We start from the raw sequence: 21,660 nt of genomic DNA, 5'->3' as shown, positions 1-21,660 counted from the left end.
GAAGTGTGGTGTAAAATAAATGGAATGGACAAGTGAATTTTTTTTTACATGAAGGCGTTACGAGCACTAAATCATATCTCTATAGACTTGAATATAAAGTTATACGGCTTTCTCCAAATTTTACACAGAATGTTTCTTATTGTGGATTTGATTCCCAATGGGAACAAGGAGACAGAGGCTGCTCCTGCATCTCGGGTCCATTACGACATAGGCTACTGCCCCCCACCCCACCTCTTGGTGCCGTGGAACGCTGCACAAAGGCAGTTAAGAGAGGAGAGGCTCCTCCAGCCACATGGACTTCATGAAGTTCATGCCAGGTACAAGGCGGGAAGGTGGCCTTCTCATGTGTCATATCTGTCTTTTTTTTTCTTGCGTCCATCCTAAAGGAACAACTGCCAGCATCTGTAAACACACAAAGGTCACCTTACGGACCCTTAGAGTGAGGCTCGATGTAAGCAGGCAACGGCTGTGGTCCAATCAGATCTGCAGACAGAGGAGGAGGGGGGCGGGGGGGTGACCGTCGAGCTTACATGAAGGACAATATCTAAAACAAATGTGTAAACAAGTACAAGCGTTCTCCACCTCCTGATGCGGAGGTGGAGAGGTATGCGATCCACCACAGGACGGAGGGAGCCGGAATCCGTGAGAGACTCGTGCTAGGATGGCAAAATAAAAGTGACAAATCTGTCCCAATCAGTCAATGTCGGCTTATCTATTAAGGTTTTTAGTTCACAGCTGATTGTGCTATGATATAAGGAAACATAACTGAATGCCATAGTTAATAATAAATGGGCATTGTGTAAAAAAAAAAAAAAAAGTTTTTTCATTAAGGTGTTGTGAGCCGGGCATCATATCTCTACAGATTTGAATATGAAATTAAATTCTAACTACATTTTTCTTATTGAAATACAGCATAGTTTTCTGCAAATGTACATATACTGTAAGGGAGTGAAGTGAAGAGTGCAAACTCACAAAACCCAAAGAAAGGAATATAATGTTATTTAAGGGTAAAAACAAAAGTAAAAGGGATTTTTTTTTTCCTGGATGTCCGGCATAAACGGCACAAATGAACAGGAGAGGAAGGCTAAAACTATTGTTATTAAAAAATGTTTTTTCTTGAGAACAGGAAGGATCTCAGAGGATTCCCTAAATGTTTTCCAACTGCTCGACAAAATTACAATACCTTCTGTGGTTTAATAAGCCTGTATTTTCCACATCAGGGGCATGAATAGGCAGATGGCCAGCGAAAGTGAGGGAGAATACCTGGCCAAAGACCACCCCCCACCCCCAACCCCACCCCACCCCGACCCACCACCAAGCAGAGAACAAAAAAGGAAAAAAATGCCGAAAGCAGACTCTGAAACAGGGTTGCTACACCTGAAAAGGACAGACTCTGATGCAGGGTTCGAATACCTTGAAGTAATAAAACACCGGACTCTGAAACGGGGTTCCCATACCTCAAAACAACAAATGTCCAATGGGGCCGAGGATGAGGGGCCGATGAAACGTCCAAGGATCAGTACAAACACACTACCCCCTGCACCAGAGAACCACACAGAGAGTTGCTGGGTCGCCGGTGGTCGCCGTACGTGCATCGTTTATCAGGTTACGGGTCATGGCCGAGGCCTTCCACTACGTCCAGTCCGCAGCAATGCAAGTGTTCTACTAGTCTTGGACTCCACTTTCTATTATCTCTGTTTACTCCCTCCATCTTGAAGTAAAGGGAAGGCTTGATGTTCACCGTGATATAACTGACAGTCTGTAGCAGCAATGGAGAAACAACATGTTCACACCTTCATTATCAGTAGCCGTGCATGCAATAAGCCACATCTGTACTCTGTGCTTTTGTATTTGCAGCAATTCCTCATGAGACGGCGAAAAACGTGCAAACCCTAATGCCGGACGTGTACACTAAAATAGCAGAAACTAAGATAGCAGAAAATAGCTCCCAGGGAGCTGCTTCAACATGTCATACTGTTACTGCATTTTAAGCCTTATGCCCCTGGTATTAATATGACAAATTATAAAAACAATATCGCAAACAAATGCGTAAACAAGTACAAGTGTGAACTCGTGAGTTCAAGTTCATAAGTGCAACCAGTCATTGATAATAATTTCTCCGCATACCTCTCCTTCTTCAAAGATGCTGCGCGGCCGTGCACAAGCTCCTGATGAGGAGGTGGAGAGGTGTGCGGGGAGGTGGACGCGGCTCAGGCAGCGGCGGAGGGAGGGAGCGGAGAGGCAGAGCGACTGATCCGCCACAGGACGGAGGGAGCCCGAATCCGTGAGAGACTAGTGCTATGATGACAAAATAAAAGTGACAAATCTGTCCCAATCAGTCCATGTCGGCTTATCTACTAAGGTGTTTAGCTCATAGCTGATTGTGTTATGATATAAGGAAACATAATTGAAAGCTATAATATAGTTAATAATAAATAGGCATGGTGTAAAAATATGTGTTGTGATGTATATATCTTTATAGATTTGAATGTTTGAATGTTTAAAAAAGATTAAAATGTATTTATAATTACATTTTTCTGATTGACATACAGTAATATTTTCTGCAAATGTACATATACCGTAAGGGGGGATGAAGAGTGCAAACTCACAAAACCCAAATAAACGAATAAAATGTTATTTAAGCGGAGGGGGGGGGGGGGGGGTCAGAATTTGGATTTATTTATTTGATTATTTTCTGGGCCGTCCGACAGAATCGGCGCAAAGCCGTGTCGGCGCTCGGCTGCGGGACGATCGAACGAGCAATCGGGCCGTAATTGGGCCGAGTCATCGGTGCTGCTACTTGGGTGAACTCATCCGATTATTCCGGATTTATTTTTATTTTACTTTTTTTTTTTTTTTCTTTACCTGAAAGTTGCATCCTTCGATCAGATTGTGCAGCCGCTGCCGCGCGGGCAACAGACCGTGGGTCCAGACGCGAGAGAATGGGGAAAACGCGAGTGGGAATAAAAGTCCTTCCTACCGTGCGCGCCTCCCTGCGGCTCATCTCCCTCCTCCGTCCACGGACGCACATTTAATCCAGCGCCCGCGAGAAAAGACGCAGAAAGCCGTCTGCGCCAGACGGGACCGAGCGGGACGAGGCGTGGAGCCGGGCTGAGGGGAAACTTTTCTGGGTGTTTCTTGAGTTTCCGCCCAGATGTGTGGACGTTTCTGCTGTTAGGGTGTGAAGCCGGCACACCGAGGACATACTGATAGTGAAGTCAACCCCCGAACCCCCCACCCCCCGCCAGTGACGAGAGACAGGGGGGAGAGAGAGGGAGGAGAGAGAGAGAGAGAGAGAGAGAGGGGGAGGATTGAGAGTGGGAGGGGGGGGGGGGGGGGGGCAGGGGGGTGGGGGGAGGGAGAGGGAGGGGGCGGGAGAGAGAGAGAGGGAGGAGGGGGCGTGGGAGGGAGGGAGGAGGGAGAGAGAGGGGGAGGGAGGGAGAGAGAGAGGAGGGGAGAGAGAGAGCAAGAAAGGAGGGAGAGACGGAGAGAGGTGGGGGGGGCAGAGAGAGAGGGGGGAGAGATGGTTAAATACCTTCACATGCAGAGGTTTACGGTCTCTCTTTAAAGTCTCAGCAGAGAAGCAAGCTTCTTCCTACGAAGCGAGGACGCAGACAATACAGAGGATTCCGTGTTTACCTCCGACACCGAGGGCCAACTCGCAAAGAGTGGATTTGCTGTCGCTGATAGCACCGTGAATTGTGCATCAGTGGCGTCCGCTGCCTGCGCCGTTTTTGCCTCCTATTCACAAATTGTGCTGATGACATGCCAGCCCAAACGCGGCCATTCCGTTTTGCTGCTGAGTGCAATTTGCGTTTGTTTTTTTTTGCTTGCGATCGCAACGATCCATCTGTCAAAGTAAAGAATCCGTGCCTCAGTGGGGATGGGGTTGGGTCTCCTTTTGAGAGTCATTACATATTTACGCCACCCAACCTTAAATAAATGTAAAACCCCAGTTATGCCGAGTCGTCTCGGACAGAACTTCAGAGTTCTGGGCCCTTGCCCCCGAGGCCTGCGGATCTGTCCATGGTCCTGCAGGTTCAGTGCCATCTGTGGTTCAATGGCAATTTTAACCACTTTATCGCTATTCACCATTAAACTCGATATCTTTTGAAGATAGGAATTTTAGAACCATTTTTGTCAATGTTTTTACTGCCATTTTTGCACAAAGGTTCAACAGGTTGCTTTTGAAGTGCATTTTGAAACCCATGGACTGCTGCGCATTCCGCTACATACAGATGCCGTGACATAATAATAATTATAGAAATAATTTCAAAATATTATTTACAGATCACTGGAAAGTCTGGGCGTGACACCCCTTATAAGTGTGCGTCAGTTGCACCAGCTCTCTGCAGACGATCGTGCCGCCTTTTTTTGCCGTTTTTTTGGCCTCGCACAGTTACCGCCAGCTCTCTGCAGACGGTAATCATTTCACTCAAACTGCGTGTGGCTATTAGCACCGATGTTTGTGAATTGGATTCTATTTGCAACAAGCCTCATGGCAGTTTGCCTACCACACACGACCCAAGTTGCGTTTTCAGGGACCTCCAGAGCAAAGAGGCACAGACGGCGGGGGTTGTAGTCATTAGTTTATTGTAGATCATTAGCCCAGGAGCAGATAACATGTGTCATGACAGGGCTCCTCTCTCCTGAGTGTGTGTGGGGATGGGGGTTTTATCCTGTTGCTTGTTAGACCAACCAACGAGCAACAGTAATGCAGCCACACGGATCCTGGGTCCACCAATTATCTAGATCCAGGTCAGGTGTGGCTGCTCAAACCACACCATCCCCACACCACACCCATTATCATAGAAAGGAGACAATTTTGCACCAAATATATGAATAATACCTAATTTTGATACGTGCAAATAGCACCCACGCATTGAGACACTATTTGAGTTGCAGCGCAGCTAGCGGTGCAATTTCACTGCTTGCAGGTGAGTTCCCTGTTATTGTGCCGGTTACGCAGCCGGGAAAAGCCGCGCAATTGCTTTGTGGATTCGCCCCTCTGTTCTTTAAATCACAGCTTTGGGTTCCGCATGTTATAAACGCAAATTGCCTTTACATATGAATTTTGCCAATTTGAAAAATCCGGGGATAAAAAGCTTGCATTTTCGATTTTTTTTACTTTGAAATGAAATGGATCCGGAAGTGCTTAGATATGGGATTCCTCGTTCTGCTGCTTGTCCTCGAAGAAAACACTGCATGATACTGTAGATGCAGGTGTCGTGTCACACAGTTTTCAGTTTTCTTTCTATTTAACGGCAGTGTTTAGGTTTACATTTATGATGTCTGTAAAACAATCTACGCAACCTGTTTGGACGGATCAGACGGAATCTGTTTTGAGTTATTCCTTTAGATGTGACGGCGTACATGCGATTGATGGCGTTTTCTGAACCGCAACAATGTCTTTTTGTCTTCCGAGGTTCTGTTGATGCCACACTTTGGCTTTAAAGTCATGCGGCCATGTAGAAGTGCACATGCACACGTATGGACGCAATCACTCATGGACATGTGTCATACTACTTCTCAAAACACACACACACACACACACACACACACACAGGCACAAGGATGCGAGCAGTAGCTTCAATTATTACTCAGGAAAGATAACAACTCAGAATGCATTAACTGATATGGCTGTTAAGGTGATTTTTATCAATGGGAATGAACAGAAAACAGTGAAACGTAGCAGCTGCGGCCTGAGGTTAAAGACAGTCCCACCAGCGTAAATAGCCGCTGTTCCACCAAGGTACGGGAACGAAACGAGGAACCATTTCGGCTCGGAAACCCTCTGAAACGGGAGCCGTGTCAGTCCCTGGACCGATGCAACATTTCCAAACGCGACAAACTAAGCGCTCAAACTTTTTTTGTAGATCCATCGGGTGTCGTACTTTGGGTTCTGGCTTTGAGCGAGCAGTTAGGGCTGAATCAGCTGTTTACCAGTATTTTAAAAATGGTCCTTGCGTAGCCAAGAAGCCGTTCACTTCTACAAACTCCAGTCTCCTTCCAACTCCAATGGTTCAAGATTCAAGATTTTATTTGTCACATACATATACATACTTCCATACATATATGCAGTGAAATGTAATAGGAAAGGTTCCGGTTTCCCTCAAAAGAACCACCTCATTAGCAGGGTCTGTTCGGAACCAGGAGACCCCTCCAAGTGGAACCCAGTTCAGTTCTCGGTTCCTCAAAGTTTTAAGTATCAGGAACTAAGCTGCTGGTTCCTGACAGGGTTCCTGTGGTGGAAAAAAGCCCCTAAAATCCCTACATTTCCAGGTATGACTTCAGTGCTCCTTGGCATCCGTATAATAATATATATATATAATATATATTATATTAATTCTACCGTAGAGGCTCCATTGACATAGCAGGCGTCTCCCAGGTAAAAGTGCGTAATAGCATCACAATGGTGAAGTATTATTATTGATGAGGGATATGGCGTCTTTATCAGGTGTGTCCATATGCACGTGCATGTACACAAGCACTTAGAGAGAGTAACAACAGTCTTAGTCATCCTCACTCTCTCGCTCACACACACAGACACACACACACGCACACGCACACCCACACCCACACACACACACCTACCGAGTAATTTTGTCTTAAAGAGAGGACATTACGTTATACATTACGTTATACGTTATATTGCGCAATACGTCTCCCGGTTCATGACATTTGTTTTGCCTTTTTTTTTTTTACGTTGGTGCACAAATCAGTGTGAGCCGGAAAGACACACTGAACTATCCTCGGATGCATGTCAACGCAAATGTACACACGCGCACGTACAAACACCTTGACTCACACACTCAAACACACCCACCAGGCCGAATTGAAAGCACACATCCATGCATGACGCAGAGTATTCTCCTCCTCAAAAGGTGCCACAGCGTCTGCGGGGCAAATGAAACGAAGGAAGGTCAATGGTTTGTTTTTGCGGTCGAATGTGAAGTATGAATGGACATATGTATATTTATACAAAACCTCACATTCACCCATTCACGCTCAGAGGCAACCGAAAGGATCCAAACGCAGGATGGATGGCTGGATGGATGGATGGATGGATGAAAGAACAACCATTTCCACAAAAGGGATTGTTATTTGAACGTGAGCTGTCCATCTTGATAACCTTCCGCAAAACGACGGAGAGAAAAAAAGAAACAATGACATCAATTATCCATTCAATGTCAAAGGCGGCATTCGACATTCAAGCTCAAGGATGGACGATGGTTCCTCAGTACCGACAACAGTCAGGTGACGCCTCTCATCTCGTCTTTTGGAAGCTGCGTGGACCTGCGCCAGCGCTCGTCTTTGTCTGAGGATCCTCTATTGTTTTCTTCCCTGATCTGCCTCCCGGCGTCCTTCGCTTCGCCCCCGGCGCTCTTTGTGCGCTTTTTGAAACGCGCCGGGCCTCAGTTCCGGACGGAGTTTTGTGCCGAAGTCACGCCGGCGCGTCACGGAGAGACTCTCCGCTCTTTCACTCTTTTCAGCGCCACTTTTACAGAGATTTTCTTTACTCCCTTGCTTTGGCTCTGTGTTCGCACGCGGCTGCACAGCCTTGAGATCGTTCCGTCAAACAGAGATGAGAGGACCGCCGCCGAGGCCGCGCTGCGATGGTGACGCTGGGAGAAGCTACGCAAACGCTCTGAATGATGGAGAGAGTGTCCTCCTTTAGTATCTGAGCAGGCTTTTGTGGTTTATGGTGCCGCCCTTGCCTGGGTCCGGACTTTGCCCCCGCCCACACCACCGCGCTGACTGATTCTTCCGGTCCGGCATCGTGACAAGAAAGCCGATCAGCGTCACGGGCGGGAATCATGCCGCACCCAAGCCGTGCGTCGCCCGGAAACCAGGGAGGAGTGATAACAACAATGGCGCCCCATCGAAGGCGTCCTAAATCGATTGAAAGTACAAATTACTTTGAAATCCGAATACAACTCTGCTTCACTTTTTTTTTTGTTATTACTCTGCTCCGCTCCATTCTTAAAACCCATGGAAAAACCAGTATGCTGGCACGGCTGGCAGATACGTCTCTAGTGATTGGTTAGGATTATCGAATCCCCCTCCCCCAGGGAAATCAATAAGAGTGGAGGCAATGTCAGAGTGAAGATGGAAATGTAGTATAATGAGCTGACAATTCTGTCTGATATCAGGCAAGTGTTGCACTAAAAGGCCTGTGTGTGTGTGTGTGCGTGCCATCTATAGGATACGGAGGCAGCATGAGGCCAGGGTTATTTTTGAAGTCGTGAGGAGGCAGCACTCTTCACATTTTATTTTAAAGTAACAGTAGATTTTGCTCCTTGGAAAGCCTTAGTAGCACCAGTACACACAGTATACTCAGTATACCCTTATCTCTTAACGGGAGGCTTTGATTGGGAGACAACTGTATGCATATTTAACGCTTTGAGACAAGTTTAGAAATTTGAACGAGGTAATAAAAGTAATGAGAGGCCGTATATGCCAGTCAGACATCCCATTGCTGCAGACTAGTTATTATAGACAGTTATTAACCCTGCACTTAGACACACACACACACACACACACACACACACGCACACACACACTTCTGGATGAGTGATGCTCATGGCGCGATAGACACGAGGGTTCACCTGTCCATGGGAAAAGCGCATCTCTGTCAAATTCATCAGCATTTGTTGAACGTCCCCAGGGAACATGATGGCGGTGCCAGGAAGGTTGGACCCGGCTCGTAATGTTGATGAATGACCACATCGGCTGAGTGGTATTATGGTGTATGGTATGATAACATGTAAGAGTGCACAAGGGGACCCTCCACGTCCTTGTGCCTTTGGGATCTCTGGAATTAAATTAATATTCTTGATGAACAGGTAAGTCTGATGATATTTTGGGGATGAGTACTGGTGCTTTCATAAGATACACCCAAAAAATATTTGTTGATAATACATCCTAGCAGGTACTGTAGGGGTGTGATGAGAACAGCAAGAACACTCTATGAAGTTCAGATAAATGAAGCTAAATGACTTTACTTTAATGCAGTTTCAAAGACAACATTTAACTATATCACCTTATCACAACCAAAATCTCATGGGATAATTGGTCATATTATGACAATATATGGCACAGCCATATCTGAAATGTTTGACTCAGCAGAATACACACATTTTAAAAAGCAGATCGGTGCACGAGGTCAAGGGCCTGAGGCTTGTGAGCCAAAGAGGTGCAGGGAGCGTTTGCCTGTTCTATCCTGTGTGTCGGACAAAAACGTTCACGGTTTTCACAGCCAAACAAAACAAAATGACAAAATTTCCAACGTCAGTTACGTTAGTATTTTTATTCCAGAATCATTACCTTACAACCTTACTTAACAGTAGTTGCGTGTGTGTGCGTGTACGAGTGTCCGTAAGAAAGTTTCCAAGTTCCCTCCTTATTAAGGCAGAGCTGAATCACAGGTCATGTTTAGGAGCAACGTGATGGGATGTGAACACTGCAGGGGTGAAACTAAACGCACTGATCTAATTGATGCCGTGGTTTGAACCCGGACACGCAGGTGGAGCTCCATGCTGCACCCTGGCGGAGAAGGGATGTAAGGCAGTAGGGCACAACTGGGCCTCCACTGGGATATAGTGGATGATGCCTCAAACAAATCACATTTAACACACAATTAAAAGCAAATCTCCTAAGCAAAAGAACAACAACATATTGATGACTGCAAACACAAATCATTTGAAGGCTCCTCTCATTATGTACCGTTTGTTTTCCACACACATCAGGGCAAGGATGCCTTCCAACAATATATATTTCCATAATAGTTTGATTTTTAGGTTTTGCAATATGTTTCTGTGTGCTGAGGGTGTTATGATCAAGTCCATGGTCAGTAAAGTGCCTTGCAATATAAAACAGCATCCTCAGTCAGAAAACCATTAAAGAAATCAAAGAAAATAGTAAATTAAGAGATCGCATTTCAGTGTGTGACAATACTACTGGCTTTCTAAATATTAAACAATCAACCGTTAAGCAAGCGGGGATCTCCAGGAGAAACATTAAGGGTCCGAGGTGTGTTGCAGATGACCTCATGAGAAAACATTTAATCTCTGTACCACTCTAGCATGCCCTGATTTAAACAATCTTCTTGAGAAAAACGCAACTATTAACCGAACATTGTCCTAAAATTACAGAACGAAAATGGTCCTCATTCTCTAAAAAATAAAAATAAAATCTACAAAAGGAAGTGGAATGAAGTAATGCATAATCAAGTAAAGGCTAACTCAGCACTTTGATTGAGTAGTTCATATCCAGCTCTTAAAGGTACGATAGTAAAACAAAAAGCACATTATATTAGTTCTAACGATCCTAAAACTCAGTCCAGCATTGGTTTCAGTAAATGTACTGGCTACAGGAATTAAGAGTTAATTTACATTACAGCATAATTAAATTAATTAGTATCAGGCACACATTGACATAATTCAAAATTCTGAAATTAGAAATTCACCACATTTTTAGCAAACGTAAAATCAGCCAGCTCTATTAAACATTAGCAACCGTTAACATAATACTTAGCAGGATCAACGACGACCAAATTTCGACAATGCCTCTCTATCCAACCTCTTCTTCAGCCAGAACAGCGAGAAGAAAACAAAAAAAAGCAATCCAGTTTAAGAAATCTAGCATCACATTATTTGAAGGATCATTTAAATGTGCACGAAAACTGCGGAGACCGGACGACAGGTCGGGGCGTCGGGGGGAAAAAGAAGGCGCCGTCACCTGGCGGTCAAGGGGCTCAGGAAATGATGCGGATGCCAAAGTTCTTTTTGAGCTGCTCCAGGAAGATGAATGTCAACACGGTGTGCGGAATCAGCCGAATCCCTGCGGGGACCAAGCCCTGCGGAAAAAAAACACATAACGCACAACTGACGTTTCTCCTCCACCGACTTCCCTCTCAGCCAGAAGGAGCTTCCACTCAAATCATCCAATCAGAGCTCCCTCGATACCCGTCTTGATCGTGATGACCAACGGCTGCTTTTCACGCCTAAAGCCCTTTTCAGCCTAGCCATTGGGCCAGTCATGCATCCCATGGAGCGTTTGAGTATTTTACAGCTGAATTCCCATTGAGACACACACAGAAATGTTGTTCGTGCTCTTGGACGAGACCAGGGGGTGAGAAATTCAACGTGTGGTAATGCTGACTGATCAGAGACATCTGCAAGTCACTCCACATCCATCCAAAATAATGACAACAATATAACAATATGCGCCTAATTGGAACATAATACTAAGCTGTCCAAATACTTTTGGTCGCCTGAAATAAGGGACTACGCATGAAAAGGGCTGTTATTTCAAAACAACGGAATCAATATTCATCTCAACGCTTTCACCTCGAAGCCGACAATCTGTACTTTATGCTCCTGTTAATTGCTTGATTGAAATGTGTCGCCGTCCAATTCCTTACGGACGCCTTGGTAAAAGCTTTTGTAGTTGGACTAACACTCTGGCCGCCGGCTCTTTCCATTTTCAAATGTTTCGGCCAAAATGAATACGGGCTCTGTGAATCCGCTCGGAGAAACTTCCCTTCCATTAACAACTCTGATCCCCGGTTACCGAGGAGCGGCGGCGGAAGCGACTACGCCCGAAAAAAAGCTTGGGTATACCACCCCCTGAAAGCCTCTTACGGTGCAACGGGTAAGAAGAGAGAATCGCCAACCTTATAGAACGCCAGGGGCCCCAGTCTGGCAGTTTCCCGGAGACAATGCTTGACCCCCTGCGGTGACACACAAAACGGGACGGTTTAGACGACGGAGGAGGAAGGTCAGAGAGAGAGAGAGAGAGAGAGAGAGAGAGAGAGAGAGAGAGAGAGAGAGAGAGAGAGAGAGAGAGAGAGAGAGAGAGAGAGAGAGAGAGAGAGAGAGAGAGAGAGAGAGAGAGAGAGAGAGAGAGAGAGAGAGAGAGAGAGAGAGAGGAGAGAGAGAGAGAGAGAGAGAGAGAGAGAGAGAGAGCAGGCACTCACCGTGTACTCTCCCTTGGAGTTCATCAGCCTCGTTTTCACCACATCCAGAGGTTGACAAAGGAATGTGGCGCAGCCTCCCTGCAGAGAGACATCGTTTGAGGGGTGGGGGCGTAAACATTTAGCGAGACCAGTCGTCTGCAGGGACCAGTCGTCTGCTGAACGGCTGTTCTTTAACGTTTTACCATCGCACACATTTAACACTGGGAACATCTTACTGACACTTAAATGCATCCCAGGACACTCAGCAAAGCACGTGTTGTTAATTGTATATTGCCAAATATTTGTTGTTTATTTTAAGGTATATTTTTCTGGATTATTGCTCGGTTTATTTTTAGTGTTAATTGTTTAGAGTTATTGTATTTGACCAAATGTTCATTGTTTATGTTTTGGGTTTAAAACATATTTTAGTTTTTAATGCAAAATGTATTTTTTTTTTATTATTTGATAATTATTTAGTTTATTTCTAATGTTTATCTTATTGATCATTTTAAAGGTTATTGCCAAATTTCCTTTTTTTATGTATAATTTTTATTATTATTATTAATTAATTAATTATCAATTTTCTATGTGAACTGCTGTCATTCAGCAATTTCCCTCCGTGAATGGGATGAATAAATGATCCATCTCTCCAAGTCTGTCATTTCCGGTTTTGGTTTGAAATAGTGATCCTGTTGTGCGCAAACCAGGGCCCACTTTGTTAAAGCCCCGTCTTGACGTAGCAGCAACCCATACAAGCATGACAAACATTACAACTTATAAACTCTCTGGACGGACAAACAAGACGGACATAGATGGATGGAGATGAGAAAACGGCTTTTTCACACTCACAGCAATGAAGCTGGAAAGGAAATGTGTGAATATGTTGTCCCCCATCATGCCTGTTCCCAACACCAGCTGCTTGGCCTGTTCGTAACACGCCAGCTACGGATGGAATGCAACAGAAAGGAGGGAAGAAGAAAACGGAGAGAAAGAAAAAAAAAGTTATTCATAAAAAATTATTAGATGATAGTAATTGTCTTCAGGATGACCGATGTTAAGATGTTCTGATTTATTTTGAGACTTTTCAGAAGTGCAAAAATCACAGAGTGCTGGAACATCCCTCTTTCAAAGTGTATTTAACTGCATTTCACTGCGCCTGGCTAGGCTTGGGCAGATTTACGATTAAATCATCAATCGGCGATCGACTCCGTTGATCGCCGATTGACAACGGACGATTTTTTTTTATTTTTAATCCGCCAAGAAAAATCAGAGCGGTGAGACGGAGTGAATGCAATTTTTTCATGCTATCAAACAGGAGAGGAGAGGGGGAGAGGGAGAGAGCGGGAGAGGGAAAGAGGGAGAGAGGGGCAGAGGGGAAGAGGGAGTGAGGGGAGGAGGGGAAGAGGGAGGGAGGAAAGCAGGGAAGAGGGAGAGAAGGGAAGCGGGGAAGAGGGAGAGAGGGAGAGAGGGGAAGCACGGAAGAGGGAGAGAGGGGCAAAGGGAGGGAGGGAAGAGGGAGAGAGGGGCAAAGGGAGGGAGGGAAGAGGGAGAGAGGGGAAGCGCGGAAGAGGGAGGGAGGGGGAGAGGTAGAGAGGGGCAAAGGGAGGGAGGGGAAGAGGGAGAGAGGGAGGGAGGGAGAGGGGCAGAGGGGAAGCGGGGAAGAGGGAGTGAGGGGAGGAGGGGAAGAGGGAGAGAGGGAAAGCAGGGAAGAGAGAGAGAGGGGAAGAGGGAAAGAGGGAGAGAGGGGCAAAGGGAGGGAGGGAAAGCAGGGAAGAGAGAGAGGAAGGGAGGGGAAGAGGGAGGAGGGGGAAGAGGGGCAGAGGGAGAGACGGGCTAGAGGGAGGGAGGGGCGGGGGGGCGGAGTCTCTCCCCCTCTCCGCTCAGAGTTGTTGAGTAACCGCGGATGATCACGTCACATTCCCTGCTCTGAGTCCCGTGCAGAGATGTTAAGAGGGGCAGGCGCCCAAAAAACATTAAAATAAAAACAAGGCACGCGATCGCCCAGCTCCGGTTCTAGGATTTCCCGGCTTTGTATGTCCATCCATTTGTTCTTGTTTGTTTTCTTCATGTATGAAACAAAAAATATAATTTTTTAACACAACTGTGTTAAGGGACTGTCCCGTTCCAAAAAAAAAACCGTCCCTAAAAACTGGATGTTTTTGTGTAAATACCTGTAAATAATAAATCCTGCACTTCTGTAACGGGGAGACCGCATTTGCCGCATAGTATTACGTTCTATGCGCACCCCCTGAAAAATAATTGCTGACTTTGTAAAAAAAAATAATAATAATTGAATTATGTAAAAGGGTAAATTAGTTGTGCACAACGACACATTACTTACACAACCAAAAGTTCACCTGCAAACACAAAAGTTACCTGTTTGTTTTCCTACTTTGCCGTTCTACTGCTTTACTATCTCACTTTCTCACATTTATCTGATGGGAGCACGTCCAGCTCCTGTGCATGTGGGATGTTGACATTTAAAACCAGTATTCACAGCTGAGGGGACGGGGCTTGATTGCCGAAAAGATAAATATAGTATGAGTAACATGGTTCTCACTGCTGGACGAAGGTACAGTATGATGATAGAAAAGAGACAAGAAAGGAATAATGCCCGGCTGCACATTATCCCGCTCATTACACGCTACTTACTTAATAAAACAATACATTATGACGGAATATTGATTTGGAATCATTTTAGAACTCGTAAAACAGCTCAAAACAACGCAGCTAACACCGCAAAACTGCAGTGAACGATCTTATCTACAAAAGAAAATGACTTGACTAAACTACTTGGACATGGTTACACCTTGCGCTGAACGCTTTGACTTTTCCACTGTAGTTTCAAAGTAGCGTCACAAGATGGCGCCGCTTGCGAGTTTGTGCATGAGCATGAAGGCGGCGCAACCCGTGGGAGGTGAAGCCGGGCAAAAGTGGCTGCCCCTGGTAACGGTCCTTATGAGCAGATAGCGGTTATTATTCAGAAATACCTTGACCGCCGATCCCCGCTATTGACTGATCAGAACGGAGTATCCCACCGGGCTCAACCTCAACCGCGCCCGACACACGACATCACGCCTCCCCCCAAATCCCGCCCGTAAACACGCCCAAAAAAACAATCTCCCCAAATCCCGCACGGAGCTCCACTCCGACCGTCTTGAGTGGGTTTCCCCGTCGCCGACCTTCGACCCTCTTCTCGCTTCCCGCACGGGATTCTTACTGGCACGACGACAAACACGGACCCCCCCCCTCACCTGTCCCACGGTGACCAGAGCTCCTCTGCTGGAGGCCATGGAGGCGCCCGAAAACAGCTTCCTCATGCCTTCTGTGGAGACAGGAGGAGGACGCGGCTCAGTCACGGCCGGCGTCCGTTCTGCACCTTCCATTCAACTGCGCCTCGGATCTTACCTTCCCTGAAGACTCTGACGAGGCCATCACCGGCATGTTTGTAGCTGGAGAGGAGGAGAAGAACACGTCAACATGAGGTTTGGGGACATTATCGGGTGAAGCGGCGTGTTGCCCAACTCACTTCCTCCTCAGCTCCGGTGCCAGTTTGACGTCATTCTGCATCCTGGGGGTGGGGGGAGAAAGCTGACTTACTTCATCTTTAAAAACAGAAAACGGAGGCCGGACAGCCCACATCCGACAAAGGAAAGACTGGCAATATGACTTTATTTGCTTTTATTTCCTCCACACACGCCTCTTCCCTCGTTATGACTTCAGACTGTTTGATATTTGGGGGTTCTTTATCCAAATCATGCGCAAAAAAGAAATACAAATAAAAAGCTGACTCTGCAAATCTGAGTCCGATCTGATTTAGCATGTTTTGCATTTTTATTCCCCCCCAACTATAAAAGCCACGGCTGAATGGCTCTACTAAACAATTACAACTTAAGCGATATCTTATCTCATCTTAACTTTAAAAGCTACCGATTACTCCTGTGCCCCCGGGGATGGACCCGCCACCCACGCAAAAACAAACAGAGATAAAGCCTCTTCGATCAGAGGTTACACTGCATGTCGACACAATCTTACCTGACGTTCACCATGTCTGCTGGCGTCCCGACGAAACCTCCAGTGAAACCTGTTCAGAGAGATACGTGCACATACGAGCGGTAAATCATACGACGACGCGCTCACGTATACGCATGCACGAATGACGGCCTTCAGCCCCGGCCTCGTGGACGTACAGTATACAAGCACATTGACGCTGGCGCCACATTGTGAAAACGCAAATAATATACAAATAAAAATACCATCAATGGAAATAAATGATTGCGCAAAGTGTGTCTCCAAATGAACATATTCATGCAAATTTAACAGCTGACATCAGCAGGATCATTGCCAGGGCTGAGTGTTGGTACTCAATAAATGTAGGGTATCGACGGAAATAACCCAATACCAAGTATTATCGGAACGTCTCCGGTCAAACAGAAGTACTCCATTGGTATCGGTATCACTTTAAGGTACCACTTTTTTTTAACAATACCCAGCCCTAGTGCCAACGGGAGATGTGGGAAACAGAAAGTTAACGTGGTTAATTCACATTTAAGGCACATGAAAAGCGATCGGCCAAAGTAATATACAAAGCATTGAGTCGATACGTAAACGCAAGGAAGAGAAATATAAAATGTAAATTCATAAATGAACACGTCTTCTTCCTACCTCCAAAAGCTCCGAGCAGGACCTTCTGGTAGAACGGCATTGGACCTTGATTCGCGCTGCCCAACATGTCTCTCACCGTCTCATAGATGGCAAACCTGGTCAGGGAATAGGACATCTAGCGAGCAACAAGGGGGCAAAGGAGAAGATGAATGGAGGTTAAATGGATGAAAAAAAAAAAAAAAAAAAGTATTAAAGGGATCAATAGAGAAAAAGAGAATTTGATTCATAAAAGCTTAAAAGACAGGATTTTGAATGAGAAAGGCCAATGTTCCACATTCCTGCCGCCAGGGGGAGCCCACAGTGCTCCAACGCTGCAGAGCCAGTACGTCCAGCAGGTTCCATCCTGTCGCCTCGATCCGCCCAGGATGAGAAACAGATCGGAGGGAACACACCTTATTCTCTTACTCTTCCTTTATTATTATATTTTTCTCCGACACTGAGCAGTGGCTGCCCTACTTCCAGGTAGACAGGGTATTACCGCCTGATAATTTACAATTTACGGACGATAAGAAATCAGAAGCCAAACTTTGATCATGTCCATAAATGCATAAAAGCGTCTCAGTCTTCATTCTGTCATTCGTAGGAACGCTTTGATTTACAATCTATTGATGGCCCAATCCATGAAATCAATGTCATTTATCTATTTGAAATCCATCCAAGTGAACAATTAAACATTCAAATCTGTAATAAAAAATGTTTATCACACATCAGTGAAAGTTGTCCAAAGAGGTGGTCTATGGCAATATGCTACAGTAAGGAAAACAACACAGTGATGGAGTCTGTCACTTCATATGACTCACACACACACACACACACACACACACACACACACACACACACACACACACACACACACACCTGTCGGCAGAGCGAGGCGGAGAGGCCGCTGTACAGAGCCAGGAGGCCGTCGCTCTTCACCACGTGCACGGCCATCCCCATCATCCTCATCTTCACCTCCTGCTGTGTCTGCAGGTGAACCTGAGAGGGGGAGGAATGCAACTGCACTTTATCGCCAGCGGCGCTGCTTGTTTTTCCCCCTACATTTGGGTCTCTGCAGGGACAACTAACACACAAACTGAAATAAGACAACACAGTCAATTTATTACAAGCTGTCGATTTCAGAAAACATGTCCTAGAACGAGCGGTTTGGCTTTGCTGCGCCAGTATACGTCATTGCAGTAATATACGTAACTTAATTAGAATTAGAACCCCCTCCCCATCTGAGTATCTCCACCCGTGCCTGGAGAGTGGCCAGACACATAAGCATCCAAGCTAAGAGTCAAGCATAGGAAGTGCTGTGTTGGTTGCAGAGACCAGCACAAATATTTCAAAAGAGGAATAAATAGCAACTGTCCGTGACAAAGCTGCAGACAAGGGAAATGTGAGCATTTTCTGTGTGTGTGTGTGTGTGTGCGTGTGTGTGTGTGTGTGTGTGTGTCCATGGGAGGTTGACTGCACTGTAGGCTGCGGCGCGCCATCCGCTCCACATTTTCCCCAAATAAATCCGCGGGCGTACTTGTTTGAACTCATTTCCGCCGTTTCCGCAAATAAGCCCTGCCGTCAGAACAAACTTTCAAACTTTCGCCTCGCCGACCTAACATGAGTGAAGATCCGGCAACCGGACTGTTTATTTCTCCCCTCAAATTTGTACAGATACAGATTTTTTAGCGAACTGATACGGTGAAATCGGTGAAAGTTTACGGAGAAATGCAACTGAATGAAGCTCAAACTCGGGGCCTGGGGAAACAGCCCGTTTTCAGACAGGGTGGATTGGACGCATGTTAGAATGTCTAGAATGCATAACCTGAGGGGTATTTTCAGGAAAAAAAATAATTTTAAAACATGTTTTGGGGACCTCAAAGACCATATATTAACTTGTTGAAAAGGAGCATAATAGGTCCCCTTTAAGATCTGATTTAATAAACTGTACATCATATGAAGAATGCCTCATTTATCTGGATTTATAAATGTCATTAATCCTCACTTTTTTCATTTTACTACCTTTATTACTTCCAAATACCATTTTCGTTTGCTCTCCTCAGAGCAAACCCTGTCCTTATTTGCCAGCGCGCTAAAGGTGCAGAAATGTCGTTTGTTTCACTCGTCGGCATTGCGCAAATTGTTTGTTTCGTCACAGTATGAGGGTAAGTACTGTTGCAGACAACGGTCACGCATCACCCCACTGGGCCGGGTTCCAGGCAGCGACGGTGCTGACGCGACTCGGTCTACGATTGGGATGTTTTTTCCGCTCTAATACGCACCGTGCGCCCAGGTCAGGGCAAACAGCCGCCTCTATTCTGTCACTGGGGCAGAGCTGGTTCAACACAGAGCAAAGCGCCATTGCGCAAGCCGCTCCGAGCCGTGCGAGTACAGCGCCAGCACCAAAACACACGGCGGTTGGCTCTAAATTTAAAATCCGTGCCGTCGGTTTTTCTGCGTGAGAGCGAGGAGAGGTTAAGCGCTGCTCGGTTAAAGGTTTAAAACCGCCACTCGGGCGTTGTTGTTTTGCAAGGGAGCAAAGTGGATTCATTGGGTAAACAAATTGTGTTTGTTGTTTTTTTTCCCCATCCTCAGACGGTGCTGAGGTCCGTCTGGTAGATGTGTGTCCAGAGCGGACAGGGCCCGGCTGTGTTTGCACAGATGTGGACAGCTGCAGCCAGAGCCCACGGCGCCTTACTACTGTGGATGTGGAGACGTTTGAAAAAGCCCACGGCGCCCTACTACTGTGGACGTGGAGACGTTTGAAAAAGCCCACAGCGCCTTACTACTGTGGACGTGGAGACATTTGAAAGCACATCGAGCGAGTTGAGGCAGGCTCGCAGTACAAGGCCCTAGATATTAATTAAATATCGTAAAACCAACTCATCAACCCAGGTAGGTTAGTGAGTTGCATGTTGCCCACTTAGAGACTGAAGGTCACACGGGTTTATATCCCCGGGGTGAGCTCTGTGGTTTCCAAAACACAGGAAGCAAGTTTTTTCAATTCTTAATTTAAGCCGGACACATATTGCGCGTAGCCATAGGTTTATTGTACAGTTCACCCGCATTTCGCAGTGCCGGTCGTCGAACTGGCTGCAGCTGGGGAAGCACCGTGCAAAATCGTTGGGTAATTGGCGACTGTGTCAACATCGTTACCCAGCGCAGGACCGAACGCTGCCGCGCCGCTTGCGGTTGTTGTTCGTCTTGTGGCGCTTTTCTCCTCGTTCGCAGAGCGGTCGGCCACGTCCCCGTCGCCCGCGAGCCGGCGCCGAAAGCAGCCTCCGTTTAGAGCGAGCCGCACGCCGGCAACGGGCGACGGCTGCCTGGGAGCGTCAACCCGGGGCCTAACCAGCGCGAAACCACATTGAAATGCTCAGTTGCAACCGGATGTGGAGGAGGAGGGCACCACGGCGGGGTGACCTCAGCCATTTATGTCATCATTCAGAGACAAACAGTCAAGAGTTCTCGGATTAAGGTCACATTTCTGATTTAGTGCGCAGCGATCAATGGCTTTAATCTCAGAACTCTTGACGTGTGACCCTTCCTTCCTTCCTTCCTTCCTTCCTTCCCTCGTTTGTTCATTTGTTAGTTAGTTAGTTAGTTATCAGAACTGAATGGAAGATGATGATGACGATGAGTGTCATCGCAGGTGGAGAAGTTGAACTCCCCTCGCAGCCTAACTCGGTCCCAATAACAAACACTTGGGACATTTCTACATTATTTATATATTATTATATATTATTATTCTTTCGCCACATTTTTTTTTTTTTTTTCCCCATTCGACACTCATCCTCTTCCCGCGGGAGTCCACTTCTGGGACAGGGGGAAAACCTACATCCAAATGGAAGCAGAGGCAGATGTGGACGTGACGTCTTCCGTCCACGCAGCAGAACAGCTGGTGGCGCGGCGCCGCGGGCCCGCCGCGCCACGCCGCTCGCGCGTCCACTTCCTGCATCTCGCGCAGCGCAGCTCAGCGCAGCGCCCACACACACACACACACACACACACACTCACTCACTCACTCACTCACTCACTCACTCACTCACTCACTCTCTCTCTCGCTCTCTCTCACACACACTCACCTTGACGAGGTCGAGCGGGTGCGTGCAGCACGCGGCCCCGCAGGAGGCGATGCCCCCGAAGTACCACCGCGACATGCGCTTCTCCGTCATGGCGCCGCGAAGCCTCGGTCCCTTCCGATCCGATCCGATCCGATCCGATCCGATCCGATCCGATCCGCTGTCCGCCCCCCTCCCCTCACCGCCGTGGCGCGCTAACGGTCCCGTGGCCGCGGGGTCTCTCGCCGGAGCGTGACGCCGAGTGGGAGAGACCTTGGCTGGCGCGCGCGCGTCACATCGTGTGCACGTGCGACGCTGTCCGCGAGAGGCGAGCGGTGGTCGCGAGCGCAGCCAATTGCGTCGGCGCGCCGAGGAGCTGCCTCCCTCCCTCCGCCCTCCTCCGCCCTCCTCCTCCTCCTCCTCCTCCTCCTCCTCCGCCCTCCTCCTCCTCCTCCTCCTCCGCCTCCGCCCTCCCTTGCGCCCGCCGGATCCAAAGGTCGTCCGGTCCGGTCCGGTCCGGTCGTCCCCGCGTGCTTAATTTGGAAGGGCAACCAAGCGGCGAACTGCGCGTTCACCCCGTCGGAGGACTCGGCGGTCGGCGCGCCGCACGCTGCTCGCCTGCCACCGCTGTCAAGAGGCTGCGTGGGGGTTTTTTTTTTTTTGTTTTTTTTTGTTTGTTTTGGGTTTTTTTTTTTTTTATTAAAGTGACACGCACCCGCGTGGTCGGACCGAAAACGCTGGAAGCTCCGCGCGCGCCTTTAAGGCGAACGCGGCTCGGCGCCCGCAAATGGACCGGGGGAGGGGAGGGGAGGGGAAGGGGGGGGGGTTCACCCGCAGAACCGCCGGTGGGCTCCCAGTTCCGCCGTGCGTTCCCCAACCCACCCGTTCCCACTTTGGGTGGCGACACCTGATGAATGAGTTCAGCTTGGAAACTTCGGTCTTGCAACACCGGAGATCACTTCCAGTATTTCCTTTTGAAAGTAGCACACGACACATTTC

The 21,660-nt window shown here is 47.3% G+C and overlaps 1 protein-coding gene across 2 annotated transcripts; it reads right to left on the bottom strand.

The window, feature by feature from the left end:
- Positions 1–8,986: 8,986 nt before the first annotated feature.
- On the bottom strand, positions 8,987–20,981 carry slc25a10b (solute carrier family 25 member 10b). Of its 2 annotated transcripts, XM_079999733.1 has the most exons (12): positions 20,686–20,981; positions 17,483–17,602; positions 16,625–16,739; positions 15,995–16,043; positions 15,489–15,530; positions 15,368–15,411; positions 15,214–15,284; positions 12,809–12,901; positions 11,981–12,058; positions 11,678–11,734; positions 10,741–10,858; positions 8,987–10,583 (listed from the first exon to the last, which is right to left on the bottom strand). In XM_079999733.1, exons 1-11 carry the CDS (start codon positions 20,773–20,775, stop codon positions 10,757–10,759), a joined length of 861 nt encoding a protein of 286 aa, XP_079855859.1. In that variant the 5' UTR covers positions 20,776–20,981; the 3' UTR covers positions 8,987–10,583; positions 10,741–10,756. The 2 variants fall into 2 exon arrangements, with proteins under 2 accessions (XP_079855859.1, XP_079855858.1); XM_079999732.1 differs by having other exon boundaries at positions 8,987–10,858; positions 20,686–20,980.
- Positions 20,982–21,660: the final 679 nt, after the last annotated feature.

The sequence above is a fragment of the Zeus faber genome (assembly GCF_960531495.2).
Source record: "Zeus faber genome assembly, chromosome: 4".
Taxonomy (NCBI): Eukaryota; Metazoa; Chordata; class Actinopteri; order Zeiformes; family Zeidae; genus Zeus; species Zeus faber.
Note: the sequence above shows the minus strand (reverse complement) of the source record. Positions and strands in the feature narration are given on the sequence as shown.

Bases quoted from the DNA above. Each gene is read 5' to 3' on its own strand.
- slc25a10b (XM_079999733.1), bottom strand. From the start codon at position 20,775: ATGACGGAGAAGCGCATGTCGCGGTGGTACTTCGGGGGCATCGCCTCC. The intron at 16,740-17,482 runs GTGTGTGTGTGT...GTTGCTCGCTAG, and splicing joins CCGCCTCGCTCTGCCGACAG to ATGTCCTATTCCCTGACCAG. The intron at 11,735-11,980 runs GTGAGTGCCTGC...GTGTCACCGCAG, and splicing joins ACTCCAAGGGAGAGTACACG to GGGGTCAAGCATTGTCTCCG.